At 41.5% G+C, this 20,184-nt stretch overlaps 1 protein-coding gene across 1 annotated transcript in view; it reads right to left on the bottom strand.

Annotated features, from left to right (window-relative positions):
• Window positions 1-20,184, bottom strand: part of LOC144819477 (2'-5'-oligoadenylate synthase 1A-like) — a 371,508-nt gene that overhangs the window by 110,531 nt on the left and 240,793 nt on the right. Inside the window, exon 7 of the mRNA XM_078677346.1 lies at window positions 6,761-6,970. Within this exon, the coding sequence (XP_078533472.1) occupies window positions 6,761-6,970 (210 nt within the window). The remainder of the gene's footprint in view (window positions 1-6,760; window positions 6,971-20,184) is intronic.

Below are 20,184 nucleotides of genomic sequence, written 5' to 3'. Positions count from 1 at the left end.
CACGAGGAAGCTGCCAAGAGGACGGTAGGCTCCGCGCTAAGCGCGGTGGGGGCACTCTTTAAAATGCAAGTATGTGGGCAGAATAATTGTGCAGTTAAAATCAAGGCTCACCAAAGAAAAATAAACAATATGAAAAACGAGCGTTTTAAAATGCTAATATCAAGCGCAGCACGCTTAAAAGAATGCCAAGCACAGCGCGCATGCAGGCGCCTTTCCCAAGGACCTCAACACTTTAAGGCTTAATAGTGAGACAGTTAACACAGCTGATGCCTCTAAATGGCAACATACACTGGAGCTGAAGTATATTCTATTTTCCTAAAGGATAGTTTGTAACTTAGAAGCAGGTGCTCATGTTGTGTGGGGCCCGCATTAAGTGTTTTACCCAAGCCCTTCAAACACATCACAGATGTCTGACCCCATCTGAGAAATGGATACTCGCAATATTTGTGTTGCATGCTCTCTACATTGTGAAGTGGTAACTGTTCCTCTTTAGTTGGAAAGATAATGTTTCTCTCCCTATGATTCACTGAACAACATCCGTTTTAATGCATATAGTGAATGGATTTAGGAACAAAAGTCTGTTAGCTGGACAGTCATTTTGTTAGTCACTGTGATGGAAGCTTTAGCCACAAATGCAGTTTCTGAAGTGATTATTTCGAACCTTGCTGGTCTCTTTTGTTATAACATGAGAGGCTTGGAGCAGGTCTGTATTCAGCTATGGGTGGCACAATGGGCTGCACATCCCTCAGATTATATCTTTCTTTGATGGTGTTGCTTTACGATATATAAAAAAAACTAAATGCTATGATGAGTTGCTTGTCTCACCTTATGGTGCAGCAGGCCCTTCTCTAACAATTCTCTAAGACTTCACACAGCAATTTCTCTGTTTATTGGTCTAGCAAAGTCCCCTTGTTAGGTGAAATGTTTGCACAGACAAGGAATATATTGATCTCTGGTCTTTCAGTAATTAAATGCTTCTGCTTTGTGGTATCTGCTACCCTGACTGAAAGCTACAGGCTTCCTTGTGATTGCAAGAAAATAGTAGTTGTGTAAATACCAGTTTGTGTCCGTGGGGTCCTCCTACATGTCGACCCTGTCTTCTGAATCCAATCCTGTCAAGTGAGTTGGTTGCAATGGTGAAATGCTCAAAGGTGATTTTGTCGAAGAGTGGGTGTTATATAAATCTTACTGAAACTGCTTTAGTGAGGCAAACATGTCATGCCCACTGATGACTATCAACTCTATGCAATAACAGTAGGAAAGAGTGTTGGAACTACTTGTGGACATTTTGTCGCTCTTCAAAGGACACTTGTGCGGGAATGCATTTGGTGAGTTTGGTGTATTTAGAGCTGTCCTGACACCTATGTCTGCTTCTTCTAGAGGACATTTCTGGCAGGCATCAGTACATTTTCTGTTAGTAGAAGCAAATATATCTAGCACACTTTACAGCAAAAATATCTGACATCTGTCCTACTTTTTTAATTTACTTGTGGAAGAGTGAAATTAACATGAAAAGCACTATCAAGTTATCACAGAAGAACGAGGTAAACCTCCATTGCATAACCCCTCTTCAAAGCCTTTTTTTATGCCTTCACCTTACTGTTCCTTAACCTCAAGCATATCTTTTTCTCGACTGAGATACACCCAGCCCCTAAATTATGGGATTTACTGACTCAATTGTCCATAAAACTGTCATGTGTGGAGTCATCAGGAAACCTATCCCCCACAAATTAGGAGATACTTAACAAGCTATTAGCATTATGATAATATGATGGCATAACATCTCCACCCTTAAATATTTCCTTAGTTAGGACCTGTGGAACTGCTCCACAAGCTTGACATCCTACTGGACCCACACAAAATAGAAACAAGAGGTAAAGCATACACGATATATGACTTAACTAAATACTTACCCTTTTAGTGAGGGACAATAGTAACAGATATGACCTACCTCACAAACTCAGTTACTAAATTACCGATCAAGTGATCTAACCTGGGTCACGTACCAATTCGCCCCATAAACTGATAAGGTCTAATTTGACTGCAAATTTACATGTACAATCATTTTCTACAAATATGTCTTTACAATGTGCTGTATCACTCCTCCACAGATGGCTTACTTAACGCTCTCAGTCTAATATCTACATTTTACTTTTAGATTAGATCATGATTCCTCTGGTATGACTTTCTGCCCTGAAAATGGGATCCACTTTAGTGTTTGTGATGGCTTTGGGTTGCATTTGGTTTGCTTTCGTTGTTTTTCTGGAATCGTTATGTATGGACACACCTCACCTGAGTGCCATAGTTTCACATTCACCCAGTTACACATGATATGGGCACGAGTGGAGTGACTGGCAAGGTTGTTCGCCATTATTTACCATGCCCAGAATAGAACTGTAATCATGGTCAAAATCTGATGTTATAAACCCTGGAAAAAGCATTATACCTACACACCAGCACAGGCAAACAAGTGCTGGCAGGCCAGAACTGCTCAATATACTGTGCATTTTTAAACAAATCAAATGTCTTTGATCGACTGCTGCGTAGTCCTAATCACAATTAAATTTGTATCGCAGTATTCTCCCGTTTACATTCATCTTATGTCAAAAATTTGCTTTTTAATGCAAACCTGCCAGTGCTTTTCCACCTCCTGAAGTGCCTTTGTGATTGGTACTGCACAAAAGTCGGTCAAGGACATTTTATTTGTTTCAAAATGCGCACTCTTAAGAGAGAATGTGACTGGTGTCTTTAATGGTCATGCCAGAAGTAAAGAGACTCACCTTCTCACCTGTGATCAAGTCCCATTTAGAGCTGAAATGCGTAAGGATTATGAGCAACCTCTGCATATTCTGTGTGAAATAAAAGTGCCTGCAGCCTTTTGAAATTTGACACCGGATTACTTCTTTTGAGGAGAAGTGGGTGAAGCGTTCATTTGATGCAGGAGGTTCAGTGCCCGCAACACTGAGGCCTCCCTCCTTGGTTCTGGGCTCCTGAAATTGGAGCATAGTTGTGGAAAAACAAAAATATATGTATATATTACCTGCTGGCGGTCAGCAGTAGGTAGTTATAGTGAGGACCAAGTTTTCATTGAAAAAGCGTTTGTTGTTTTGCTAATAACTTAGGTGCCATTAGATGAATCTTCAAAAATAATTCAAAACTATTTTTCCAGTCACTTCATCTACTGAATGGAAAGTTTTGGGGTGATCCGTCACGTAGGGGCAGAGAAAAGGGGGGAGTCTCAAAATACATTTGCCCCATGAAATTTCCATAGGGATTTTAGACCCAACTAATCGAACCGCTGAACTGAATTAGACCAAATTTGGCAGAAAGCTAGATCTTGGTCCAGAAAGAATGCTTTTTGTAATTTGGTGTACATCTGTTCTCTAGTTTTGGAGTTATTAAAGTAATAAGATTTATGTTTATCTAGAGAGGCAGATCTGCCGCGGCTCCGGGCAGATTTACAGATCCATGCGCTAACAGCAATGTCGTTATTGGCTGGTCGCAACCTGAGAGTAAAATTACGTCTGCCATTTTTGCATCGGGACATGGTTCCCAGGAGGAAAATAAAATGTAAAAGTGATAGAAGGGGTCAGGATAGAGGTACCCTGACCCCATGGGACTGATGGAGGGGGTCTGTGAGGGACACCTCATGGACAAGAAATTGTCCAAAGATTTGTTTTTTTGGGCACAAGAGGATCCATGGATCCACCTGGATCCTCATGAATTCGGGCAGATTTGTGTGACTTTATGGATCCAGACCCCACTTAAAAAAATACACATGCACTCACTCACAAACCCACACACTCACTCACACACCCACACAACCAATCCAATCCAATCAAAACGTGCTTTATTCGATTTCAAGTAGTAAAATCATAAAAGCGTATATGCATATAAAAATAAATTCATCTTCTGGGAACACAATCTAAAAACATCTATATACACCAATCGGCTAGATTACAATAATAATTTCAGACATTACTTTCAGACAAATAAATCGTCCTTTAAAAGAGTTATCAAGCAACCACTCCCCGAAGTTCACAGGTTGTTGACTTTCCTGATTCTTATTACATTCTTTAAAAACCCTGCCATAGAGCCAATACAGTAGAAGCTATCCAACATCTGCAGGTGAATGAAGGCAGGCCGACATTGTCTCCATCCTCCCTTTTTTAATAAATGTTTTAACCACCTTGCCTCTCTGTAAGATAACATTTACAGAATAAAACCACGTGAATCGTACTTTGTTGCAATACGTTGTCGCACGGGCAATGGCATAAAACCATTTTCACACCCATATAGCCACTCTCAAACCTACCCACAGACCCATAAAACCGAGCACACACACACTCACTCACAGACCCACACAGATTCTTGCATATCCACTCACACACCCAGACAACCACTCACGCTCCCATACAGCCATTCAGACACCCACTCACAAACCCACTCACAAAAATACCCACACACCCAGTCACAAACCCACTCAAAGATCCACAAAACCAATCACACACCCTCAAGCTACTCCTACACCCACACAGACACTCCCTCACCCACCTACACACACACACACACAGCCACTCACACACCCACCCACCTACACACACACCCATGCACGTATACAGAGGGGGTGATAAACATACAGAAATTGCAATAGCATATATTTGTATTAAATGTGTTGTATTTCCAGTATAGAATGTCTGTAATATAACTGGCAGACAGGCCCCTTACTGTTCCGAAGATTTGTGACAGATCCACGGATCCATAAAATGAATTTAAAAAAAAGAAAAAGGAAAGACTTGGTGTATTGCATTTATAGAAAGATTACATAAGTACATTTTTACATTTTTTGTTTTTAATTGTATAACTAGAATGAATGTGTGAATAAAATGTATTTATAAACTTGCGAAAAGGTACATGAGTAAATTAAACTTATGGGTCAAATCGTAGTACAATTTATATATATTTTTTAAACTGTGAATTTAACTAAAAAAAAGGTTACACACACATTATAAAGAGGAAATGGCATTAAAACATACACATTCACTAAAAAAACAAAGGTGAAAGTGATGTTATAGTTAGGCGATCGAATTAAAAAAAACTTGGATATTCACTGAAAAAAACAAAGGTTACAGGGATGTTATAGTTAGATTTAGATTTTCACACACAAAGCCATAGGAATTCAGCAGTTATAGTTCTCTCAAGTAACTATATCTCGTGCCCTAAGGTCACTATAACTCGCGCCCTCACCATGCACTACTAATTACCCCACATATTACATCACTCATGACATCTTCTGTGACATCATTGATAATATAACTGCAAGATTTGCAGTGAAATTATTGATGAGAAATGTATGCATGACATGGGCACAAGATATAGTTACCTTAGGGCACGAGTTATAGTTACTTGTGATAACTATAACTGCTGGATTGTTAAGGTTTTGTGTGTGTAAAATCTGAATCTTACTATAACGTCCTCATAACCTTAGGCTTTTGCAGTGAATCTCTAAGTTTTTTAAAATTCTATTTCCAAACTGTAATGTCTCAGTAGCCTTTGTTTTTTTCAGTGAATATACATATGATTTCAATTGAGAAGCAGTGATTTGGCAAAGTAGCTTCTATGGCCTTCTCTCAATTCAAAAACGTTAATTTCCTCTCTTGCAGCGTTGATGCAGTCACAAACAGCGATGCAAACAATACATTTAGATATATTTTCTGTAGGTTTTGTGTATGCATATTGCTCGTAATTGGATAGCTTTTTTCCAATATCAACTCCCAGCACTTGCTTAATTGGTTTTGTGTTCTTGTGGTTGTTCCTTTCATATAGCTACTCTGCAGCCATTTTGGAACCATTAAAATAGCTTTCCAAGATGGCATAAAGTTATTTTTCATACTTCTAAGATGGAAGCCACATTGCATTTACATGCAACATGATGGCCATCATGGAAGTATAGAAACAGCAATTCCAAAATGCTCCACCGCCACTATCGACTTTGCAAACAATCTGACTAGCACTGGCAAAACCAGTTGCGGCAAAAAAACAAGCTCTGGAAAAGCAAGACTGATTTGTTTTGCCAGTGTTTCTTTTAGCAGGGAGCCATACCCTATCCTCAGGGTCATTTTATTCCATTGTTAAGTCATGTAACAAACCATTCAAACTATATGATGTGCTGAGAAAAGTTCCCGCCTCTTCATCTTATATTTGCAGATGCAGCTAAACTCACTAGCTTGTGACATCTTACCCAGTCGAATGACTTATTCGACACTGTTCAGTTCTTCAAATAGCATTTTCAACACAGTAATCTAATCATCTAGCTCTAAAGAGTATAGCAAAGCCTTGCAATCTTGTTGTAAACCTTCAAATAAGTAATTATCAATAGATATTTGACCAGGCTGGTGTTCCATGCATCAACTCCCAACTGTTAGTGAAAAGCAAGGTTGCAGCTTCATTCAATTGACCCACACGAGTGAAAGGCAATAAAAAAAGACTAGGCGACTAAACATGTAGCCTTTTTCTTCAGCCTGAGCACTGCCAACAAGGAGGAAAGTGGCATCCTTTCTAATAAAGTACTAAGATATTTTTCTTGCCCTGAATAACAGTCAACCTTGGGGGTCCCAAATGTAGCGGGTAATAGGTCATTACTGGCATAACAAAAGCACTAGTAACTTATTTTTTTAATGGCATGAATGGTCATCCCCTATAACAATCATACATTTAAATAGATGAAAGATTAACATTGACCAAAAGGACTTCCACTCACCTTGTTTGCAAGTGATTGGTCTTTTTGAGAAACCGGAGGTTTGAGCTGTACTGCTCATACCATATAATACAGATATCTGAATAGTGAGTCAACAGTTTGAGAACAGCTCTGAATCCCTGGTGAAGACTGAAAAATATAGGTTTCCCAGCCAGCTGCCAGACGTAAATCGAGATGAGCTCCAGTGTATAGGAAGATGGAAGCCTGCGAAATCTAAAGTAGCATATTGTTAGGTAATTTCTCATCAAAGCCAATAAACTTAAAATAATGTTATTTGAATTAACTCTTGAAACTTTGAAGAGCGTTTGCTGCTGTTAAAAATGAGAACCATTGAATTTAATGGGGTTGACCCGTGTCCCACAGAATCTGGGAATACAGTTATCAACTACAAACAGTTATGTCAGGTAACACAGTTCTATCAAAAGAATTGATTGAGCACGATAGTGCTCTAAAATTGTAGGGGTGCATCATAATCATGGATAGTCCGCACCCGCATATATTCCTGTGTTATATAAACTTTGATCATTAGAAATGTGTCGTAATAATAAAAATGTGCAAGTGAACTGATAGAGAAGTATTTTGTGCCATGGAAGAGAAATGAAATGGCATTTATGTTTGGAAACAGTAACCTTTAGTATATTGCATTTGCCTAATGAAAAGTCTAAGTGTAATGTAGTGCATTTTGATTTAAACGTGCACCATGCTGAAGATTACGCATGGAAATGAGAAGTTGTGCTCAACGTGTAATAATTGTAGATGTTTGCAAAGCAAAGCTTTATTAACATGTGTATAATTTGATGTGTAAAGGCCTAAATGACATGTTCACATTGTGTAAATGAAAGGCCTATTCGTTTATCCTTATGTTGGCCGAATTATGTAGGCCTGAAGTACTTTCCCTGGTAAGCTCTCGCACTTGAAGGTAGTCAGCGAATTTCATGTGCATGCAAGGTTGTTCTGTTCTCACGTTTTAGTTGCATGTGGGAGAAGCTGCCTTTGTTTGTTAGAAATAAAGCCTTTTGTTTTAGGAGTTAGGCATAGAGGAGAGAAGTTACATTGTCTGCGGAGTGTAGATAATTGGAAGTTGGTGTTCCTTCTCACCGAGGAGACCTGGGAATCAAGGTCATACAGCTGAACAGTGGACGAAGTGTGGAACACGGTGGAAAACTACCTAGAGAGGTGTTTGTTGAGATGAGGTGATCTGTGGGTGTGTTTACCTCTTTGCATTTTGCATTAGGGACAGTGCCCCGAGGGAGGAGAGGCAGAAGTAGACAGGATGAGTTGGGAGAAGGGACAAGAAGATCGATTTGGAAAGAGCATCTTAGAACGAGCTCTGTACCTACGGCTACCTGATTTACACAGTGAATGTACTTCTTAGGTAGTCTTCACGAGCTGACACCTTTGACTGATCTTGCCTAGGGAACACTAAGGAGGAATGTCACTTAGAGAGAGAGTAGGGATAGTCTAATGCTTTTCACTTTTCAGCCAAAGATGAAGTTTGACTTAAATATTGGAGCAGTCCTTGGTTGTGTCTTATTTTTGGAACTTTTCATTCTTTACATGATCCATCAGATTAAGCTCACTCGTAGATATGGTTTTGTATTAGTTCCTATGTACTTTTACAACCTCGTCTTGAGGTGCTTGTACATTCAGTTGTTTTTGGCTTTATAATAAACCCACTAACTTGGAACTCAGAGTCTGTTATCCTTTTTGAAACACAGTTATTACAGATTGTTGGATTTTCCTAAAATGAGTTATTTCTTCCCTTTACACTTCTCAGCAGGTAATAAAGACCCATCAACCCAGGGTTCCTGGTTAGTTTTAGGTAGTGGAACCCGGCTTAATCAGTTGGTAGCGAGAGGACGGTTACCTCTGTAGTAAAGGGAGAATCTAAGGAAGAGTTAGTTACAAGCCCCATAGAGTTCAAGAGATGGTTGTCCAGAGGATTGTGAGCGCAGAACAACAGCGTTTGGCAGAGACAGACGGAGAGTGACAGTGCGGCAGAAACAGCAGTTCGTGGGGGAGTGAGTATAATAAGGATGTTTGTTAGATTGCGGTGATGATTTGATTGTGTGATTCTTGCAGAGTTGGAATTAGAGTTGAGTGATTGTGGTTTTGGACTGTGAGCACGCACGGTCCATGTGATTTCTTGATGTCAGGCTCGACGAGTACCCTAGGATCCTGAGATAGATAGATTGTGGTGTAGCAGACACCCAGGGCCATAATTGTCTGACCATTAATTGTGGGAGTTGTGAGACGCCATCGACAAACCCACCTGAGATAGGGAACAACAGAGTGAGTGTTTGAGTGACCAATGCAGGTCATGGGTTACTGTTTGCAAGATCGAGTGATTGGATCCTATCTATTATTTATATGACTGTCCGGCCGTTCGTGGGCAGATGGTCAAAGGTAGTTGTCCGGTCATTTCGCGGACAGACAATTGTCAGATTGAGATAGATAATTACGAGTGACTGTCCGGTCGTTTGGTGGACAGACAGTCGACTAAGTGCCTGTTCAGTCGTATGGTGGACAAACAGTTACTTGGTTGCAAGTGAGTTGTGCGAGAGTGAGATACGAATTGTGAAGGAGGGGAACTGCTGAGAGAGGAGGAAAAGTGACGTCAGAGTGTGCTGCGCTGTGATAGGTCGGTTGGTGTAAAGACATGCTGAGATTGGCGAATTTGACATCAGGAAGTAGAACGAAAACGTTGTGGGTAAAAGAGTTGATTTCATCATGAAATGTTTTAAGGTGTTGTGAGATCTTTGTAGAGGAGACAGAGGAGTGGTAACTTGAGTGGGGGAAGAGGCACCACCGAGGATACCCCAGCTCTTACATGGCTACGAACGTAGGGCTCCATACCATAATGTGGTTTCAAAATTGGCACAAGATTATTGAAAAGGAGGGAAATTTTGCTTTCCCACGTTATGGTTCATTTAGATTTGACGTGTTGTACCTATTGAGGGCAGTAATGCCTGCGTTGCGACCTCTACCTAGACCAACACAGTTTGAGGCACTAGACGTATGGATGAGAGCAGCACATGCAAGCAAAAGAGATCCAAGTCAAGAAAGGGTGAAAAAGTTGATCAGGGTGTTTCAAGATGCACGATGGCACGCATTGGCGAAAAGATGGAGGGTAGATACAATTGAGGGAGATAGACTGTTTCCTTTGCTAGTAAAAGTGGGAGATGCTCAGAAGAGAAGAAAAGAAGATGATAGTGATACACATGACAATCTACTGGAAAGGTTACTAGCAGACTGTCCACCTCCATATAATCCAAGCTCAGAGGAGGGTAGGGTACCAATTACAGAGGAACCTGTAGAACCACAGACAAGCTCCAGTGTAGGAATAAGGGGAAAGATTTCAACGGGAACAGAGGGAATGGGAGCACAGCTACCGAAGAGTGCAGAAGCAAGTGGAGCTAACACAATTACCAGACTACCGGAATCTCTTACAGTGCCGGTCACCATTGGTCATATAGTACCAGTGTATGATCCAGATCAGGAAGGAAATGGGAGTCTAATGCGACCAGCAATGGGAGGGAGCACTGGTTCTGGAGGGAATGGCACAGTGAGTAGAGCAGGTCACCCTTTGAGACTCATAGAATCGAGTACACCTTTGCCAACCACTGCAGATTCTTCTAGAGGACATGGGGAGTCGAGAGCAGCAAGATCAGGGTCTTTGACTGATTCACGGTTCAATTTAAGGATGTGGGAACCCACAGTGAGAGTTCCTAGGGGAAGGATGACTCGAGGAGATAGTGATCAGGGAGCTTCGGGGAGTCAAATGATCTCATGGAACAGTTTGGAAGGGAATCAGTGTGGAGATCAGTGTAGTGAGAGTGGAGAGTCGAGTAGTGCATCAAGTCAAGAAACGATTAAAGCTGCTATGAGAGCTAAAGTGTTGGATGTGGTGAGGCTAAAGGCAGAAGTAGAGCAAATAATCAGTGGGAATTTGCCTTTAGAAAGGGTGGAACTCTATGAGCCATATGAATTGCTGTTTGTGGCGAAGGATGTAACTCATAAGGCAAGGAGGGCACTTGAGAAATTTTCTGAATTGGCACAGAGGTATAATGTGGATTTGTCCATAACAAAGATGTTACAGGGAAACCACAGGCTACACTACAGTGACCAGGAATTAGAAGAGAAAAGGGTTATTGGTCTGAAGACGCATATTCGAGAACTGATTGTAGGGATACGTGCATGGAGCATGCTTGATAAGTGGGAAGAAAGGTGGTCTAAGAAGAAGAATGTCAGAAAGAGCATCGGAGAAACACCGCCTCCAGGAGGGGGTACAGTAGGAGTAGAGACTTTTCCTTTGCGAGAAGTACCAAATGGAGGGTATGTGCATGTGCCATGGAATAGAGGTGATTTAGCAGCATTTACAAATGATTTTCCTCGGCTGAGGGAAAAACCTGTTGAGTGGTACAAGCAGGTTGATTGATTTGTCAAAATTCTGAAGGTACTGTGGATCGATTTGAATACATTGTTTCACATTGTAGTACCGAGTGATATGTGGTCTGCATGTAAAATTGCTGTTGATTGGCCGTTGCCGTTGTTGAACCAGAGCTGGATCCAGTTACCCATGGTCCTTCACTTGTGGTCATGAAAAAGTTTGAGCAGGTAATCACATGGTTGCAATCCAAAATTTCACCACAAGACATTGATTGGGTTAAGATAGACAGAACTGTTCAGGAGCCAAAGGAAACTGTACATGCCTATTATGAGAGGTTCTTGCAGGCCTTCAAGCAGTACAGTGGGCTAGATACTCTTGATCCAAACAATATGGGACAGCTCGTCTCTAAATTTGTTCAGAGGTTAAGACCAGAAGTTAGCTTTATGATTCAACAGCATTTGATCTGCTTGTAGAATAAATTAGTGGACCATATTCTGCGGTATGCCAGGTATTGTAGTGATGAAGTGGACTCTAAGCATAGAAAGCTCAAGGATAAGTTAATGCTGGTCCAAATGCAGAATGCGGAAAAGAAGGATCAGACACAGTCAGGCAGAGAAACATTAGGAAGAAGAGAGGGAAACAATCAAGGAGGGACCCAGAATGTGACGGGTCAAGGAAGAGGGAAACCCATTGATCCTAAGACTGGGGTGGATGTTGCCACATTAAAGAAAACCACTGCATGTCATACCTGTCACAAGATCGGGCATTGGAAGCACGAGTGTAGGTCCAATCCAGCTAATCAGACTAAAGGGGATGAAGTGGTACAGGTAACCTGAGGTCGCCAATATGGTAACGGGACCCATATCTATGCAAGGGGGAACACAAGGTCCGCAAGTGCAAGTTCCCCAACTACCGAGGATTCCACAGGGAGGTCGAACATATCAGCAGATTCCCCTTATTGAGGCCTCTGATGAACCCCGACCCAGATCCATTGCAATGGTGTTACCTGAGGGGGAAGAAAGACTGTACCCTTGGAGCAGTTTTGAAGGTAGACCAGAGAGGACAGTATGTAGAGGAGGATGTTGACTATCATCCCACCACCTTTTTGGTTGATACCGGTGCTACCCGATCTACTGTGAGATCTGTAGTAGTTCCTAACCTACCCCTTTCGGTACAATCAATCCAAGTTGTAGGAGCGGAGAATAAGAAAATGACTAATCCATTGACTGACACAATACCTGTGGGAATAGGGACTTTCCACGACCGAAACCAATTTGTGGTATGTAACTCAAGTCCAGTCTGTTTGTTGGGTCGTGATCTTTTGTGCGAATTGAACTGCACCATCTATTGCACACCCAAAGGAGTGGAATTGCTGACAAATGATGATAATGCTGCATTTAAATTGGCAAATCAGAATCTGTGTACAGAGATATTCCCGATGTTGGCAGTCGAGGAACCCACACTCGAACTGACAGATTATGTTTCTTTGGACGTATGCTAATTCATAGGAGAAGAGATTGGATTGAACAAAGGAGTTGAGCCAGTGAAGATCCAAATTAAGCCAAATGCTGAGTTCCCGAGAACACCCCAGTACAACTTGTCACCGGAAACTGTTGCCGGAATTAAGCCTGTAATTAAGTCTATGATCGAACAGGGAATTTTTAAGGAGATAATGGGAAGTCCATGTAACTTGCCCATTAGGGGACTGCAGAAACCCAGTGGGAAGTACATAATCATGCAGGACCTGCGAAAGGTCAACACGATTGTAGGTCTTTGTTGTTCGGTGGTACCGAATCCATTAGTGATACTGTTCCAGATCCCATGCAAAGCTGAGTGGTTCACAATGATTGATCTATGTCAGGCATTCTTTTCAATACCATTGCATGAGGAGAGCCAATTTGTATTTGCTTTCCGGCTGGAAGATTGTGTGTTAACATGGTGTTGTATCTCTCAAGGGTATACAGAGAGTCTTCAATCAGCTTTCGAAGAAGAATCCTGAGTATCGTGCTGCCACAAAACTCAGATCTTGTGCAGTACAATGATGACCTCTTGATTGCATCCAAGACGGAGGATGCTTGAAGGATCGATACTGTAGCTTTACTGAACCATTTAGCAGAAAATGGACACAAGGTGTCTCCAACCAAGTTACAGTATTGTCTGACTGAGGCTCAGTATTTGGGTCATCGTATCAAAAAAAGGCAAGAGAAAGGTGTCACCCAATCGAATTGAGGAGATCATGAATATGACTGTGCCTACCACTCAGAACGCAGTCAGGATGTTTCTGGGAATGGTTGGGTACTGTCGTCAATGGATCCTCAACTTTTCTTTGAAGGCGAAGCCTTTGCAGAGGCTGACCACAAGGATGTGAGCGATCCGGTACCGTGGGATCATGACTGTCTGATTGCGTTCTTGGAGTTGAGAGAGGGCCTGTGTCGTGTTCCAGCTCTAGGGGTGCCAGACTATAACAAGTCATTTTCATTGTTCTGTTATGAGCGAGAAGGCTGCGCATTGCCAGTTCTTACTCAAAGTCATGGAGGTGTCCATAGGACAGTTGCTTTAGATCCAGTAGCTTCAGCATTGCCCGGATGTCTCAATTCCGTTGCTGCAACCGGTGTCGGCATTGGGAGATGTGAGAGTATTGTTATGGGTCACCCACTTACGTTTTTTGTTCCACATTCATTTGAGCTCCTGATGATCAGAACGAAGACAAAACATATGACAAATAATTGACTCACACATTAGGAGCAGGTCATACATGCCTCGGAGAATGTGACTTTGAAACATTGTTCTGTGCTGAACCCTGCAACTTTGATACCTTTGTCAAATGTAAGTGATGAAGATTGTTAGGATCATGACTGTAGAAGCTGCTTGTTAACAGGGAGTGTACTCCACACAGGTAGCTGAAATCATTGTTTTGACTCATGCCTGTTTGGTTGCTGATCAAATCCGAATCACCACCTATACCGACAGCCGGTACGGGTTAGGTGTGGTTCATGACTTCGGACAGCTATGGTCACCGAGGGTTTTTTAACGTCATCAGGATCTCCTATCAGGAACGGGGAATATGTGCGACAGTTGTTGGAAGCTTTATAGCGTCCACAAGAAATTGCTGTGGTAAAATGTACAGCCCATGGGAGGGGAAATGACTTTGTCTCTCCAGGAAATCGATATGCAGACGAAGTTGCAGGTTTTTGCGTTTATGAAGGATGCATTTTCATTGGGGATTATACAGGAGAGAGCCCAGAAAGAACCGAGCTCATCATGATGTTAGCCATGGCAGACACTCGGGATGAGCTAAAGCGTCTGCAGAGAGAAGTTTCAGAGCAGGAAGAGGCTACATGGGTTAGAGCAGGATGTGAGAAAAGGGATGATGACATTTGGGTTTCAAGTGATGGTCGAGGAGTGTTACCTGATGATTTATTGAGTCCTATGGCAAGACAGATTCATGGAGCAGTGCACATTGGACGGGACGCTATGGTGTGGGTGTTCAGAAAAACGTGATACAATCCACGGTTCAAAGCGTTTGCTGAAGCAGTGTATCACAGGTGTGTTACGTGTCAGCAAATGAAGCTAGAAAGAAAACTGTAGTTGCATAGAGTCACATTGGAAGGTCTGGAGGGCCTTTCAATAGAATCCAGCTCGATTTTAGAGAAATGTCTAAGTGCAATGGCTTGAGGTACATTTTGCTTGTGGTGTGTGTTTTCTCACGATGGGTGGAAGCGTACCCAACAAGAAAATGTGATTGCCTCACAGTAGCAAAATTGTTACTTAGGAAATTGATTCCGCGGTTTGGTTTTCCAACTTCATTGGAGTCGGATAAATGAACACACTTCCACAGTGAAATCATGAAGTTACTTTGTGCTGCCTTAAATGTTGATCAAAGACTGTATTGTAGCTATCAACCAGAGGCTTCTGGTATTGTGGAACAGATTAATAGGACTTTAAAGATGAGGATGGCAAAAGTGTACTGGTCTACATCTTTGAAATGGCCAGATGCATTTCCACTGGTGTTGATGAGTGTTTGTAGTATTTCCGTAAGGAAAACTGGCCTTTCACCACATGAGATCCTGATGGGAAGGGCGATGCGGTTACCAGCAGTGCCATCCACAGCCTTGATTAACAACACAGATGATTTGATCCTTGAAAATTGTAAAGGACTGGCTGACGTGGTCCGTTCTGTGTCTCACCAGGTTGAAGCTGCAACTGCCCCGACCTCGAGCGACCTCTGCCATGACCTGTGTCTGGGTGACTGGGTGTTGGTTTGCAAGCACGTGAGAAAGAGTTGCCTTGATGCCTGTTGGAGAGGCCCTTACCAAGTGATTATGGTGACAAATACATCGGTGAAGTGTGGAGGCTTGCCGAACTGGATACACACCTCCCATACTCGCAGAGTTTCAGAACCCTTGGAAGAAAAAGCTCCTCTCATAGAAGAAAATCCAGCTGTTGCAGCAAGGCCACTCCGGGGGACAAGCCAAGCTGTGGATGTTGCTGATGAAGCTGGTTGCCCACCAGAGCAAGCTGAGGGGGGTCACGCTACACAAGACCCAGGTATTGACTCTGAGGTAGAAGGTAACGTAGCGAATGGTATGAAGTCAGACTCAGCTGAGGGATCTGGTGCGCAAAGTGGTCGGGGCAGAGGAGAAAGGCTGATATTGCAAAATAATCTTAGCCTGGGAGACAAAGAAGGCTGAATCTGAGACCAACTCCCAAGAGAGATCTTGCTCCTGTGTCGGAGACATATGAAACTTAATTGAGTGACGCAGAGCAAACTCAAGAAGGTCGAAGAAGTTCAAAGAGAGTAAGAGTGCCTTGCCAGAGATACGCTGCCCCAGAGTGGACTTACATGATTACTGATGCCAGGAGTAGTGGGGACCGGGAGACTGAGGTCTTCCCAAGAGATCAGCAGAACACCAGAGTTGAAAATTGATGACCGACTGATAGTTCCTGGATTGGAAATAGAAGGAGTACTGACAATAACTATTCAGAGACCTCCGATATTGAGCTGAGTGCGAATTCTGATCCTTCAGGAACTGTCCTTTCCAACTTTTGAATATCAGCCACCAGCTCAGGAAATTGCAACTTTTCGCCTTGAAATTTAGCTGCGTGTACTAATTTAAATCCGTTCTGAGCTTATAAGAGACTGTGATTGAACTGTGGACTGTAAATAAGCGTTAAAGAAGACAACCTATGTCCGAGTGGAAGAAGAATACATTTAGGGATCTTTCCGTAGAAGAAAAAAGAGGGCTAAGGAAGTCTTTCTGAACTGTGTAAATAAAACCTGAGTAACAAACAGTAAAGGAATTTCGAGTACTTCAATTGACTGTGTTTGAACTGGTTGGACAGCAATCTGAGGTGAAAGAAGACCTCTAGTGTATCCTCTTGCTGAATCATACCGACTAGCTGAAAATGGAGTCTGGAAATGTGAACCGTAGGTCTATAAAAGTTTCACATCATGCAGAAGTTGAGGAAGTGGGAGTACAAGGGACATCCACACCTATTACTGTAGCACAAAAGAGGGTATCGTAGGAGCTGAAAAAGCTAGGCTAGATCTGACTAGTTGTATGTTACATGTAGATTTGTCTAGAGGCGATTACACACTTGATGCATATGCAAAGCTGCTAAATGAATACATGAACACAATGGATGTCAGAGACTTATGTGTGTATGCAGTTGCCTGCGTCTGTAGAGGAGGGTATTCAATACCATCATCTCCCTTTGACGTATGGTATTACATGTAGTTTATTGCTTAGTATGTTTTATGATAAGGGTCACTATGAGTATTACTTTTCCAATTATGATGTAGTGCTTTCTGAGGTTCGAGCTTATAAGCATTTGAACAAGTATGATTATTAAAAGCAGGAAGATAGAATAGGGAAGTTTGTCATACCCACTGTAACTTTAGAAACAGCTTATGCACATCGTCACAACTTAACATGCTTATTAACAGATGTAGAGAAAAAATTTATGGATCAGGTAGAGATAGACAGACAATTAACTGGAAATTGTTATGACAAGGAAGGGAAAGGTGAGTGGACTAAGGAAGAGTTAGCACATAAAGCGAAAGGGAGTAGTGGTCCAATAGCATTGGATTTTGAGCAGAGAGGAAAACTGTGTGTGAAACAAGTTCAGACCTAATATGATAGGGTCTTTGTGGGACAGAGTGCGTGTAATCATACTTTCACTATTGAGGCTACAGCGAATAAGTTTTTGCAGGATGCAGTACAAGTGGTTCCAAGCGTTTATTTTGTGTGTGGGAAAAATGCCTATGTGCGATTGCCATTGAATTGGTATGGTATGTGCTATATAGCAGTGGTGTTTATGAAGATTTATCATGTAGAGGATTTAGCACTATTGGATAGGGGATTACACCCTAGAAGGAAGCGAGGTACAAGTGCTGGAGAGATTGTGGGGGATATTTTTGGAGCATTAATACCAAATGTGGGAGTAGTGCTAAATGATAGTAAGATTAGGAAGTTATCAGCAATTGTGGACAAGTTGTCAGCAAACACAGCGCAGTCGTTGTTGCTTGTAGACGGAGAAATGGTGTTGATAAGAGCGATGGTGCTGCAGAATCATCTTGCTTTAGATGTTTTACTGGCAAAAGAGGGCAGAGTCTATAAAATGCTGAAAATTCAACAGTGCTGTACTTATACACCTGGTAAGAGTAAAGATCTGGAGAAGTATATAAGTAACATTACTGAAATCAATCATGAGGTACATGATTTAGCCACAGAAGGAGTTTGGGACATAGTGGGAAAAGGATTTGGTAAGGTAGGAAGTTTGTTTGCTTCCCTTGGAAAGGAAGATCTTGGTTACATCTTGAAGCCTATTATCATAGTGGTGGTTTGTGTGATTATATTGTAGGGATTAGTTAGAGTTTACACGTGGCATAAAGCAAACCGAAATGAGAGATCACTTAGAGAGCAAGAGCGAAGGATGGAGAGACTGCAGGACAGTCATTCAAGAATATCAAAAGACTGGAGAGGTTCAGACAAGGAAGATGGGCTAAAAGTTCTGTTTAGGTCGGTTCTTTCTCCAGGGAGTGTGAATTGTTGTGATGACACTTGTCATCAGAGGAGGGAACTGATGGAGTGCGATAGTGCTCTAAAACTGTAGGGGTGCATCATAATCATGGATAGTCCGCACCCACATATATTACTGTGTTATATTAACTATGATCATTAGAAATGTGTCGTTATAATAAAAATGTGCAAGCGAATGGATAGGGAAGTATTTCGTGCCATGCAAGAGAAATGAAATGGCATTTATGTTTGGAAAGAGTAACCTTTAGTATATTGTATTTGCCTAATGAAAAGTGTAATGTGGTGCATTTTGATTTAAACGTGCACCATGATGAAGATTGCACGTGGAAATGATATGTTGTGCTTAAAGTGTAATAATTGTAGATGTTTGCAAAGCATTATTAACACATGTATAATTTGATGTGTAAAGGCCTAAATGAAATGTTCACATCATGTAAATGAAAAGTCTATTTGTTTATCCTTATGTTGGCTGAATTATGTAGGCCTGAAAATGTAATTTCCCTGATAAGCTCTCACATTTGGAGGTAGTCAGCAAATTTCATGTGCAATGCAAGGTTGTCCTGTTCTCACGTTTCAGTAGCAGGTGGAAGAAGCTGCCTTTGTTAGTTAGAACTAACGCTTTCTGTTTTAGTAGTTAGGCATGGAGGAGAGAAGTTACATTGTCTGCGGAATGTCGATAACTGGAAGTTGGTGTTCTTTCTCACCGATGAGGCCTGGGAATCAAGGTCATAGAGCTGAACACTGGACGAAGTGTGGAACACGGTGGAAAACTACCTAGGAGAGGTGTTCGTTGAGATGAGGTGATCTGTGGGCGTGTTTTACATCTTTGCATTTTGTATTAGGGACAGTGCCCCAAGGGAGGAAAGGCAGAAAGAGACCGAATGAGTTAGGAGAAGGGACAAGAAGGTCTATTTGGATAGAGCATCTAAAACGAGCTCTGTAACTTTGGCTACCTTATTTACACGGTGAATGTACTTCTTAGAAAGTCTTCACGAGCTGACACCTTTTGCTGATCTTGCCTAGGGAATGCTAAGTAGGAATGTCACTTTAGAGAGAGAGTAGGGATAGTCTAATGCTTTTCACTTTTCAGCCACAGATGAAGTTTGACTTAAATATTGGAGCAGTCCTTGCTTGCCTCTTATTTTTAGAACATTCTTTACATGATCCATCGATTAAGCTCACTCGTAGATATGGTTCTGTATTAGTTCCTATGTACTTTTACAACCTCATCTTGAGGTGCTTGTACATTCAGTTGTTTTTGGCTTTGTAATAAACCCACTAACTTGGAACTCGGAGTCTGTGGTCTTTTTCAGACACAGTTATTACAGATTGTTGGATTTTCCTAAAATGAGTTATTTCCTCTCTTTACACTTCTCAGCAGGTAATTAAGACCCATCGACCCAGGGTTCCTAGTTAATTTTTGGTAGTGGAACCCAGCATAATCAGAATTATGAATGATGTTCAACTTGCAACATCAATGCGAAAGAGTCAAGAAATGATCCTTTTGTGAAAAAAGGGGAGAGTTTCTATTGACAGAAAAACTTTACATTTTCATCCCGTATCCATAAACGATAAAACATGTGTCAGCATTTCTGAAGACAATTCTGAAGAACATAAACCACTGAAAACAGCACAATCACGACACAAAGAACTCTTTCTAATTTGGTGTATTCATTGTCATATACCAAACATTGCATCCAGTACAAAAATTATGTTTACTTTCTGTATTTTTCAATATGCTTCCCGAAAATATACAAAACATTCATTATATCAAAAGACACGTACATGGTAAACATGAAATAATCCCAGGGTACACACAGAGAAAACATGAAAAAATGATACATAAAACGTCTGAAGTCCCAAAACTCAAGATATAATAAATCAAAATATTAAAATTAATATTTATTTGTAAAAATATATTTTACTCTGCATTAACTATAACAGTAGGGGAAAAGTTGGATAGCGGAGGGTAAACATTTACTACTCCCACTCCA

The sequence above is a fragment of the Lissotriton helveticus genome, chromosome 2_1, assembly GCF_964261635.1.
Source record: "Lissotriton helveticus chromosome 2_1, aLisHel1.1, whole genome shotgun sequence".
Lineage (NCBI taxonomy): Eukaryota > Metazoa > Chordata > Amphibia > Caudata > Salamandridae > Lissotriton > Lissotriton helveticus.
The sequence above is the reverse complement of the archived record's forward strand: the minus strand, read 5'-3'. Positions and strand labels throughout refer to the sequence as shown.